General features: G+C 39.4%; 2 protein-coding genes across 2 annotated transcripts in view; one reads left to right on the forward strand and one right to left on the reverse strand.

Annotated features, from left to right (window-relative positions):
* Positions 1–12319, reverse strand: part of ATP8B1 (ATPase, aminophospholipid transporter, class I, type 8B, member 1) — a 64399-nt gene that overhangs the window by 4337 nt on the left and 47743 nt on the right. The window contains exons 19-25 of the mRNA XM_008586096.1: positions 11229–11304; positions 8174–8306; positions 7477–7765; positions 3128–3351; positions 1809–1892; positions 690–935; positions 245–383 (exon numbers count right to left, since the gene is read on the reverse strand). Of these exons, the coding sequence (XP_008584318.1) occupies positions 245–383; positions 690–935; positions 1809–1892; positions 3128–3351; positions 7477–7765; positions 8174–8306; positions 11229–11304 (1191 nt within the window). The remainder of the gene's footprint in view (positions 1–244; positions 384–689; positions 936–1808; positions 1893–3127; positions 3352–7476; positions 7766–8173; positions 8307–11228; positions 11305–12319) is intronic.
* LOC103601678 lies at positions 11439–12264 on the forward strand. Its single transcript, XM_008586097.1, has 2 exons — positions 11439–11463; positions 12128–12264. The coding sequence occupies exons 1-2, from the start codon at positions 11439–11441 to the stop codon at positions 12262–12264; spliced, it is 162 nt and encodes a 53-aa protein (XP_008584319.1).

Raw genomic sequence — 12319 nt, forward strand, 5'->3', positions numbered from 1 at the left:
TTAAAAGATGACTGGTAAGGGGATCTTAACCCTTGACTTGGTGTTGTCAGCACCACACTTTCCCAAGTGAGCCACGGGCTGGCCCTAACACCATGCTCTAACCAGCTGAGCTAACCAGCCAGCCCCAGGACATTAATTTTCACAAATAATCATTTACACTTTGTATATATTTTTTACTTACCTAAAAACTATGTCAGAATCTAAACTAATGACATTTATTTTTTGGAATTTAGAAAATACCAACCTGTAAATTGAAATGAAGATGGTAAGAGAACATGTATTCCAGCACTATGTAAGTCAAACATGATACCAAAATAAAGTGCAATGCTTCCAAAAATTGAAAAAGCATTCACAAAAGTCCAGTAAGAAGTATCCAAGCCAATCTGTTGGGAAACCAGAGAAAAACAGCACTCATTTTGAGGAGTCAGCAAGAAAGAATCTAAGAATTCTGAAAATAGAATTCAGCACTTTAGGCATGATTTTGGCTTTAATACTGAGCAATCAGAAACCCAACCTTCCTTGACTCAGGAAAGAAATAAGAAGTGTGCTTGGTATGAGGGATGAAAATAGCACTCATATTTTGTAAAGTGGCAGAGGCACAGTGGGAGTCAGGTGGCTGTGCATGCCAGCATAGGTGCAGAAACACAGGTACCGACAGATACCAAATACAGGTGTAGAAAGCCACGCACCTGGAAATTGACCGTTATTACAAGAGCAGAGGCGATTGTGACAGCAAAAGACTGGTAATCAGAAGGTGCCTCTCCGTCCTGTCCCATGGTCTGCAGATAAGCTCCAAGAGGTATGAAGAAGAGGACCATCGACGTTAAGATTCCATGCATCAAGCTTACGAAGAATCTCTTATAGTTGAACAGCAAGTCTCTTTGTCCCATGACGTACAACCCAGGGAATCGGAGGCTCAGTTTGTCACTCACATCCTACAGGGGTGAACAAAATTGAGTGGGGTATTATCCCTCAGGTCAAAGAAGCCTAAGATATGTTACAATTTATGTGTCACAAAGAGCTGCAACTTGCTGTTAAGTTTCAGGAAGGCAAAAACTGAACAAGATGATAAATCAAAGGAAAGAAAACAAATTAGTACTGTAATGGCCAAAAAATGTAGGGAATCCATTATCTTCTGCTGAGAGAATACATTTATATCATTTCAAATTCTTTGGGAAAAAGTTTTCCCATACAAATTGATGAATTAATTCTAAATGATTCCTTTTTATTCATTAAAGCACTTTATCTAAGAATTCCTATTTGATGCAATGTAGAGTAATTTGGGAATTCAACGTATAAGTTACAGAAAGTATTAAAATTTACTTTTAAAATGAGAAAGTTAGGCCGGCCTGTGGCTCACTTGGTAGAGTGTGGTGCTGATAACACCAAGGCCACGGGTTCGGATCCTATATAGGGATGGCCGGTTTGCTCACTGGCTGAGCGTGGTGCTGACAACACCAAGCCAAGGGTTGAGATCCCCTTACCGGTCATCTTTTTAAAAAAAAAAAAAAAATGAGAAAGTTAATATTATAAAGACATATTAGATTCTCAGGTGTCTTAACAGTAAGGTCTTGGTGTCCAAAGGAGCATACTAAACACTTTTATCAATAAATTCAACTCAGTCACAGAAATCCTCTTTTACTACAAAACAAGATGCCCAGCAGATATCCTGTTGCCTGACAACAGAATTGTAACAGGGTTTGTTCAGGAAGAAGTGAAAACCAGAAGAATGCACTGGACGTTTGCTTGTAATTTCTCCAACAGGCGCTCAGCTGTCCAGAGTGATCCTCTCGGCGCCAGGCTCCTACCTGATCAAGCAGCCCCATGAGGAGCACGGGCAGGCTGGAGTAGAGCACGTTGTACAGGGTGATGAACCAGTCCTCATACGCCGTCTGTGAGTAAATGACAGAGGCTCTATGTCACCCACAAAGACATATTCCAGCCTAGTTGACACATTCATCTGCCTTCTCAAAGCAGGGGCATCCCTCCGCCCAGTGGGGACTTCTCCTGCCTGAATAAACACCCCTCATCTATACCTGTAGAAAACACGAGTCTGTTTCTATGGAATGGGCAGAATCACAGACCTTTCCACAGAAACTAGAAACTAATCACCCCCTGACTAAAAAAAAAGAAGAAAGAAAGAAAAAAGAAAGGGGAAAGGAGGGGAATATACACCAAAACGGTTTTGGTAAAAGAGTCAACTCTATTTAAATAATGCTGGAATGCTGGAAATCAAGTCAGTGTTTATTTAACATTTTATACCCTTTATGAATTAGAATATACAACACAATGAAACTGGTTCAGAAGCACCTAAGTACTATTTAATTTTTTTTTTTCATTTTGCAAGGCCAGCATTTCCATAGAAACAATTTGAAAAACAGAATTTGAATATAAAAGATAAGCTTCTGAAAGGGACAGACAACACTGTGCACATGTCATTCTTTAGGGTGGGATAGAAGCGATGGGCTTACTCAGGACCACGAGTTATATACAGTCCTGCCCAGAAACAGAAAGAAGGCCCTCACTCCTGAGGCTCCTCTGTCACCATGGCACCACAGTACAGCATCAAAAAAGTCTGGACAAACACAGGCTCTGACTTAGCTTCATTTTTTACTAATGATGTTTTTCTGCTGCATCACTACTGTAACATGTTAGATATATCCCCCACTCCCATCACAGCAAAAAACTAAAAACAAACAAACAAAAACAAATGCAGACATGATAACAGATCTATCATCACCCCCAATTTATATAATCCCTTTAGCCTTGGTTCCAGGTATTTCGTTATAAGCAACAGAACCCTGACTAATACACCCCCCTTAATTTTAAGGCAAAATAATACACACACACACATTTCCCCCCCCACAGCTGGCTGGTATGGGGATCTGAACCCTTGATCTTGGTATTATAACACTGCACTCTGCCCATCTAGCTAACCAGACAGCCCACAAAATGAAATATTTTTGAAGCACACTAGAAACAATTCAGAAAGTATGTCATGTTCTTTTTTATATCCCTAGTATAAGGGGAGGAAAGAAACAATTTGTTTTTTCAGAACTAGACGTTTATTTGTTTAAGAGAAGAGCTCTACTCAATAAAAAATAATTTTAAAAAAATGTTATATTACCTGGGCAGAGTAGCCATTGAAGAAGGAGTACCAGAAATGAACCAAAGTAAATGCAAAGTTTTTATAAAAGAAGTATCGTAGGAACTTGCACATCCTTATATAAGACCACCGGCCGTGCACCAGCAGCAGTCTCTGCAAATATCTGAACTGAGCAAAGGAGTAGTCACTCGACATGACGGCTTGCATTCCTTCTTGTCCACTTATTCCAACACCAATATGGGCAGCTGTGGGACAGAGGGAGAAAATACTGTGAATCATAAGCTGATTTTAAGGCAAAACATCAGATGATAAAAATTTTTCCACAGCAAAACAAAAAACAAACACAGACATTCATGGAACAGTAAATATAAAAGCTCTTGCTCAGCATCCCTCACCCCCAGCTCCTGAACTCAACTCCAATTCAGAGGTATAAGCTGCTAAACAGAGCACATGGTAGGACCTCCATAAATATTTGTGAAAGGAGCTCATATGGATGGTAAATTCCATTTGGATTATCTGCCTAGCTCATAAGCCATCCCTCCCCACCACAGGGTGAGCTCCAGGCACCCATGTGTACACTGTGTGTCCCTGCCTCCTTGACCACAATTGAGTCAGCCATGGGAAGAACTCATAATCTGTAGTAGATATTACAAACTGGCTCCCTCAACCTTCATTCCACCTTTGTTCTAATTGAAGAGGTGGGAAAGCAAATAAAATTCCAGACTCCCTTGCAGCTAGGTTCTCATATCTATTCTCCAGATGACCAGATGTTGATAGGCAACTGCAAAGATGTCTCAGTTGAGAAGCTCTTCTGCTGAGTGACCCAGATGTTAGAGACTCAGCCTAGAACCTGCTTCTTCAGCACATCCAGAGCTTCTGAAAAAGCCTAGTCCCATGTATTAATCAGTTTCTCCTTAAAGTGTCTACAGGGTCTGTTTCCTGTACTAAACCCTAACTGATAGAAAACTGAGCTTGGCCAATCAGTCTCTTTCTTGGTTTTTCTGGAATTAGGATTGAGATGTGTTCATGTCTGGAATTTTAATGTGTAAATTTGTGAGGGGTGGAGTGCATATATTTCTTTCTGAAGGGTTCTGAGGGGCAGAAAAATAAGGTAGTCTAAAGAGAAAGACAGACGGACAGTGGATTCCTGGAGCAACTCTAGGTCCTGTTCCAGCATCTTCCTGAGGCCTAGCTTCTTGGGAAGCAACAGACATCTTTGTATCTTTTTAAATGAATTTATTTTTTAATTAAGCTAGTTTTGGTCATTCTCCAATACTAGTAATCAAGAGTTTTAACTAAGACACTCTTCAACTTTCAAAGGTTTATTTATGGCCCACCATGACCTTAAGACATAATTTTTTGCAGGGGGAAAGGTTTCTGGAATGGATAAAAGTTAAAGTCACAGTTTTATTCATTCTTCAATTGTCATTAAATAACATTTTCAAATTAAGAGTCTCATGCTGTACCGACTGAGCTAGCTGGGCAACTTAACATTTTCAAATTAGAGAATTACAAATTTTATCTAGGTTTAAAAGCCAGGAAAATGAAGACAGAGAATGAGATCATTTAGGGAAAATGTGTTGCAGAACACAACCTATTATTACTCAGTCCCTAAGAAGTGACTGCCAATTCAGCAGAGTTTCCAGCTAAAAAGAAGCTTCAAAAATCCTCTAGTTACAGAACACAAAGTTTGGAAAATTCAGCACATAAATGTAGTGACTCGTCCAAACCTAAGCTTTCAATGGCACTCTGCAGTTCTAAAAAAACAGAACAAATTACATCTCATCCAATATTTATGATATCTTTCAAAACACACAAGTAGCTCTTCTGACCAGTTGTGGTTGCCAAGTTGCTCCTTCCTACCAAACCATGGCCTTCTTTTCTTTCCTGAACAAGCCACAGAGGAAAATGTTGAGATTCTCTCTTGGCTATTGGGACTAAGGAAGTGGAACCCCACCCCAGGCCCTGGTATCCAGTCCTTTAACCTTTCTAATGAGCAGACAAAGGACAATATGTGAAATGAACATTGTGACAGTTCACAGGGTAACTCAAGGCAACTGAACAGATGCGCTGTAACGCAACACTGGGTTTTTCTTATAATCTAAGTACAGGCATCGAGATTTTTCTAAAGCTACAAATGAGGTATCGCATGCCTCACTGGTTGGCACTCCTTCATAGTTCTTTAACAAACGGATTATTTCCTCAGTAATAATCCTTCCTGCCTGTATCTCATCTCTTTCATGCATTCTCGGGGTCTAAGACCAAGAAAAGACAACATCCGCACAGCTGGTATGAGACATCTTCAGGCACAAGAGAGGGAGAGGGCATTCTATGACAGTCCTTGGATCCTTGCCAGGGGTGAAAAGAGGTGGGTCACGATTCCCTCCACCTCTACTGGATGACATTTCTAAACACGAAACATGTTAGCAAATGGCCAGATTTTTTTTTTTTTTTTTTGGCGTGTGTGGCTGGCCAGTACAGAGACTGAACCCTGGACCTTGGTGTCATCAGCACCACACTTTAACCAACTGAGCTAACCAGCTGACCCCTCAGATTGTACTGACACCTGAATTTCCCTCTACTACTTTATGACCAACAAACATAATTTCTTTCTGTATATTATTCTTGATGCAGTGAAAAGAGATGACAGATTTTACAAAGTACAAAAGGGCACTAATACTACTTGGAATACTTCCAAGAACTCAGTTTCCTTCCTTTTACATGCTAAATGGATTCTCCATAATGTACTATAAAAGCATATACATATAAAAGCACCTGGCACGTAACAGAGCTTAATGAAAATTTTGAAACAACTTAAGAAAAATAAGCCTCTACAACACTGTCTATGTTGACTTCATGCCATCCCTGTTGCTATCAATTGGTGAACTCAGGGTCACCAATTGATTTCAAGTCTAAGTCACATAACCAGATGATAAATCTGCAAGGCAAACCATCCCCCTTCCCTCCCCTGCCAGCATCTAGAAGTCTACATTGTAACTGAATAAAAACAATGTTTGAGTTACTTGCCTTTTTGGCACTGCTAGTTATGTTAAGGGTACCTAATGGAAAATAAATTACAGCTGGTTGCAGAAGAAATAAATCTCATTCAGAGCAAGAAATGTCATTCGTGTGCTAGGACAAGCACATGCAAAAATCAGCAGAAAGGAATTAAACTGGCAGTGACAACAGACATAAGCACTGATAAAAAAAAGACATACATCATACAGCGGACTCCTGTTGAGGAAGATAAAGTTGGAATATTCTTAGTATATCAAGGAGGAGGAGGAGGAGACTCTAAGAAAAGAAAGAGACAGACTCATGAGTCATAAAATAGGCTGAATTATAAGTCCAGTTATACATAATGCATTTAAACTACCCAGCACAACAGGACATGTATATACAGAGTCATGTAATATTTTATCTTAACAATAATAATACCACAGAGCTGGAGATGACACTGGAGATAATTTTCTTCTTTTCAGATGAAAAAGCTAAGGCCTAAGCATAAGCCCAAGGTGACACAGGATGTTAGCAGTAGGATGAGGATTAATACTCATGTCTCACAAGTTTGGGTATTTGTATTACAAGATACTCCCATAAGGGAGTGACACAGAGAAAAATGGACCAGGACTCAGTGATGCAGATGAGGGCCACAGGTTTGGTTCCGCATGCTTTAGGACCAGCGCAACTGTACTTCTGCACGGTAGAACTCAGTCCTTTAATAGTGGGCACTAGGGTCCTTCAACCAGCAAAATGACCCTTGGTAGTCTTCTAGGGAAGTCAGGACGATGGGGAGACCGTGATGGAGCTTTACTTCAATGCCAAACATGTCACTCTCAACTCACACCAGGTGTCTCAATGGTGAAGCTCCCACAGGTTTACCAAAGGTAAGAAAAAAGCCCCAGAAAGAGATGCTTAGGTGAGAGAAAATAGTACTCTCAAAACTAATACCAGAGAGTTCAACATTTTATGCCAAGCTCAGCAGAAGTTTTTGCGAAACATTAAGTATCAGGGTTTTTAATAAGCCCTAAAGAAATATGGGAGGAAAATCAGCAAGGGGGGAAAAACCACACCAAATATATGTAAAAGAAGGAAATAAATGAGGGTAAGTTCACCCATCTGGGACTCATCTTCTGCTTGGTGTTCTACGGGTACCACTGCTGGGCCTGCCTCTCCTACTGCATGACCTGTAGGCTTCCCGAGCGTGGGGTCACAGACATAGTCATCATGGGGAAATGCCTTTATCGGGTGTCTGCTTTATGAACACCTAAGCGATGAAATCTGCATAAACTAACCTCCCCTCCCCCATGATCCTGCCATTTCTCCTCTCTGGCAAGTTGGCTCTCATTGGCTGCCTGTGCGTTACTCACTTTTGATCATGTTCACGTCATTGGCCCCATCTCCAATGGCCAGCGTGATGGCCTTCTTGTACCTCTTCACCAGGTCCACCACCATGGCCTTCTGCTTGGGGGTGACGCGGCAGCAGATGACTGCGCTGCACTCACAGGCCAGGTCCACGAAGTTCTTCTGCCGCTGCTCTTTCTTAGCTTCCAGTCTCCTTTTACTCTGGGTCCGCATTCTTTTTTCTTCTTCTGTCCTCGGGAACTTCAGCTTCAGAATCTTACTTCTTTTGGTCTTTTTCTCCAGAAGAATTTCATTCTGTGTGAAATTGGAGAGGGAAAGGGTTACAATCATTTTAGTTTTTACACCAAGTCCAAATATTCCCAAGACTTAAATTATGTGAAGGATCATTCTTGGGTTATGTCATTGATTATGTTGTTCTGATTATAAAACATATTTACTACAAAAATTTAGAAAATGCAAAAATCTATAAAGAAGAAAATGAAAATTAGCCATTAATTGATAAGCCAGGATAATCACTTTCACCAGTTTGGTATAATTCCTTTCATATATCATATAATTTAAGTCTCAGACTTCAATCACACTTTCATATATAGGCAATGAGATTTTTAGGTTGGCAGTCCATACATAAAACCATCTAAACTAGGTCCTAAAAGGAACTTCTTTCCTTTGAGTCAAAGGCATGGATACACTAATGATACATACCAACCAAGAACCAGTGATTATTAAGGCACGGTTTCCACCAGTTGGAAAAAAAGGCTCATGCACAGGGGGTGCAAATTTTGCATAGACTCCACCTTTATTCCTTTGGTTTTCCATCCTTGTGTGAAGAAGAGAACTGGGGGAAAATAAATTTAAGTGTTTAAAGTACAAGAACATAAGTAGGCCCTTGACTATGAGGAAATTTTGACATATAATTTTTTTAAAATTGTGGCAAAAAACAAATAACATAAATTTACCATCCAAAACATTTTTAAGTGTACAGTTCAGTAGCATTAAGTATAGTCACACTGTTGTGCAATCTCCAGGACTTTTTCGTCTTGCACAACTGAAACTATACCCATTAAACAACAACATCCCATTTCCCCCTCTCCTAAGTCTCTGGTAACCTCCATTCTTTCTGTTTCTATTATTTGACCACTCTAGGTAACTCATATATGTAGAACCGTACAATATTTGACTTATTGGTGACTGGCTTATTTCACTTAATAATGTCCTTAAAGTTCATTTATTGCAGCATATGTCATAATTTTCTTCCTTCTTAAGGGTGAATAATATTCCATCGTATGGACACATCACATTTGTTTACCCATCCCTACATTGACAATCACTTGGGTTGCTTCTACCTCTTGGCTATTGTGAGTAGACATGCTTATGAACATGGGTGTGCAAATATTTTGTCGAGGCTGGCCAGGTGGCTCAGTTGGCTACGGCACAGAGTTATAACATGAAAGTCAAAAGGTTCAGATCCCTGTACTGGCCAGCTACCAAAAAACAAAACAAAACAAAAACCCAAATATCTTGTCAAAATCCTGCTTTCAATTCTTTTGAGTATGTGCCCCGAAGTGAGACTGCTGGATCATATAATCCTAATTTTATTTTATTATTTTTTTTTTTTTAAAGATGACCGGTAAGGGGATCTTAACCCTCGACTTGGTGTTGTCAGCACCACGCTCAGCCAGTGAGCGAACCGGCCATCCCTATATGGGATCCGAACCCGTGGCCTTGGTGTTATCAGCACCGCACTCTACCGAGTGAGCCACAGGCCGGCCCCGTAATTTTAATTTTTTTGAGGAACCTCCATACTGTTTCCATACTGGCTGCATCAGGGCTGGCCATTTAGCTCACTTGGTTAGAACGTGGTGCTGATAACACCAAGGTCAAGGGTTCAGCTCCCTGTGCTGGTCAGCCACCAAAAATATAAATAAATAAAATCGGTCAATCACTGACAGTGCACAAGGGTTCCAATGTCTTCAGAGTCTCACCAACACTCATTTTCTGTTTTGTTTTTTGTTTGTTTGTTTTGATAGTACCCATCTTGGGGACACTACATCCTTGGTACTTCATTGTTTGCCAAAGACACCAAAGGAAAATACAGCTGGAAATGTGTATACAAGCAACACAATCTCGATCTCAATTATAATGCCCTGGGCTACACCCCACTTTATTGACTGCTCTTGGGCAGAAGGAAGTTTATTTCCACATAAACAAACTTATGTCTGCTTTTGAGAAATTCTTAATGCTTTATATCAACAAATTACTCAGAAGATTACATATAACACTTTCATGTGATAGAGAAATGAGTCATGGAATTCAGAGTGGAAGGGCCCTTAAATATCTTGTGCAATCTCTTCATGATACAAATAAGAAAATTGAGCCAGAGAGAGGTGATAAAATTGCCTGCAGCAAGATGACAGGAAAACTAGAATAAGGTCTCCTAACTCCCAGCCCAGGACTCTTCCTGTCACACACACAGAACCATTATTCTTCACCTTCAAAAGCAGATTCTCAACCTTGGCACTATGGATGTCTTGATAATTCTTTATCGTACGTGCCTGTCCATTGCACTGTAGGATGTTTAGCAGAATCCCTGCCCTCTACCCACTAGAAGCCAGTAGCACCCTCCTCCCCAATTGTGACAATCAAAAATATATCTCCAGACATTGCCAAATGTTCCCTGGAAGGCAAAATCACTCCCCACTGTGAACCACTGCATTAGAGGACTGAGTGTTGAGTATCCTTTTTCCATATTAACCTAATTATCATTTTCAACTTAAAAGTGAGTGATCAAGACAAATCACTAAACGGCCAGAAGGGAAAAAAAAAAAATGAAGTTACCTATTCAAACCATTTTATAGGAATAATCATTTCAGGAACCATCTAGAAAGATAATTCATCTCTCTATAAAAGTAAACTTGGATAAGAGCATCATAAAATTGGCTGCCTGCATGAATTTTATCTTTTAATTTAGCTTAGGGCCCAATTTTTTTATTACTTTTAAAAGAGATCAGAAATTTATCAAGACTAATAATGACCATCAACTCCCTTATCATCTTAGGAGTGTATATGTTAACAGTTTAACTGACCTTGTGACAGCCTGAGAGAGGTATTATAAGGAAACAGCTTGAGGAATAAATGAAACTGTCAAGCCATCGGTAAACACAGCATGGTAACCGTATGCAGCACATTTATAGCTTCGTAACAAGACAGGGCTTTTCATTTTAAATTTCCAGGTCTGCTTCAACTCTGATTCAGGGCTAATGAACATTTCAGCATAAGCTAGGTTTGAAATGTTAAGGTCTGTCCCTCTAGACTAGACTACAGATGACCTACATGATGTAACCCACCCAAACATTTTCTTCCCAGCTAAGATTGGTTTGTTTCTTTCTTCTGTTTTTCTTTCAAAAGCTAAACTTCCTTGAAAAGGCAAAAGACACATATGATTCATGTTAATTTGCTAGTGATATCACAGGCTCACTTCCTTTTTCAGCAGATGAACACTGAGGACTTCCAAGAAATGGGGGAAAGTGGCCCCTGAAAGGCCTCAAATTTCCCTGAAATTAAAATCTGCTCAAAATAAGGCCGAACCATGATAACTTGGAATTGCCAGTTGTTCTCTTGCTTCATTTAAACACAGGTAAACTGTCCCAAGTGACATATTCTAGCTCCTGTTTCTCCTTATCTGCCATCTTCTCCATCTAGTCTTGTCGTCATAAGAATGAGCTAATATGTAATCCCCTACTACAGACTCTTCACTTACTTTATATCTTCCCCATAGCAGATAGTTGTGTCTTCAGTCAGAAGCTCACAAGCAAATCCTATATTTTCAGCAGTTTCTACAACAGAATAAAGTTAAGCCAAACGTCATTCCTACTGTTGAACTGTTTAATCAACTTTATCTAATAATGATGATTTTTAAAATTCACAAACATAACCAGATTCAACCAAATATGATATTTTTTATGCAGCGATGCGCAGAAATCGGAAGCTCACAAGCAAATCCTATATTTTCAGCAGTTTCTACAACAGAATAAAGTTAAGCCAAATGTCATTCCTACTGTTGAACTGTTTAATCAACTTTATCATAATGATGATTTTTAAAATTCACAAACATAACCAGATTCAACCAAATATGATATTTTTTATGCAGCGATGCGCAGAAATCACATAAAGAAAAAAATCTCTTTCTATGTAATAAAATAGGTGAAAGTCAAAGTCTGGCCTGAGATGTTTTCAATAATAAAATGTGCTATGTTTTTCAAATATGTAAACTGATTATTTAATAAATCAATGCTTATTAAAAAATGAAACACACTCAGCTCATGTGATTTAATCACAATGTTATAGGGGAAATAAAAGGATAACCATTTCCATCAACTGTCCCTCACATGGGGCTCCTACTAAAGGTATTTTTTCCCTTTTTCCATTACCACCCATTTAGTATTTATTTAAGGTCAGGGCTGTGCTTCCCTTAACTTATCAGAATGTGTAACCCATTCATGATGTCATTGCAAGAGATATCATCTGATTTCCTGTGGGAGGCTTTTGAAGTAGAGTGTCAACGCCAAACAGCTACTGTTGAACTCCAAATTTAAAAATTAAAATCTTTCCTTGGGTATAAAATTTTAATTATAATTTTCAAGCAATAAAATGTGCAAGAAAACAAAAAGTTGTTCAGCACTTTGCACTGTTCTACTTTATGTCCAACAGATGGCAAAGCACAGGAAAGACAGAAGGAACAGGGGACTGGCCCTTTCAGGACAGAAGCCCACATTTGGCTGGAGAGAGAAGACTAATTACAATCAGCAAGACAGGACCAAAAGCTAAATTTATAAGGAGTAAACTCTGCTT

Source organism: Galeopterus variegatus, unplaced genomic scaffold, assembly GCF_000696425.1.
Source record: "Galeopterus variegatus unplaced genomic scaffold, G_variegatus-3.0.2 Scaffold3826, whole genome shotgun sequence".
NCBI lineage: Eukaryota > Metazoa > Chordata > Mammalia > Dermoptera > Cynocephalidae > Galeopterus > Galeopterus variegatus.

Bases quoted from the DNA above. Each gene is read 5' to 3' on its own strand.
- LOC103601678 (XM_008586097.1), top strand. From the start codon at position 11,439: ATGCGCAGAAATCGGAAGCTCACAA. The intron at 11,464-12,127 runs GCAAATCCTATA...AAAATGTGCAAG, and splicing joins CAGAAATCGGAAGCTCACAA to AAAACAAAAAGTTGTTCAGC.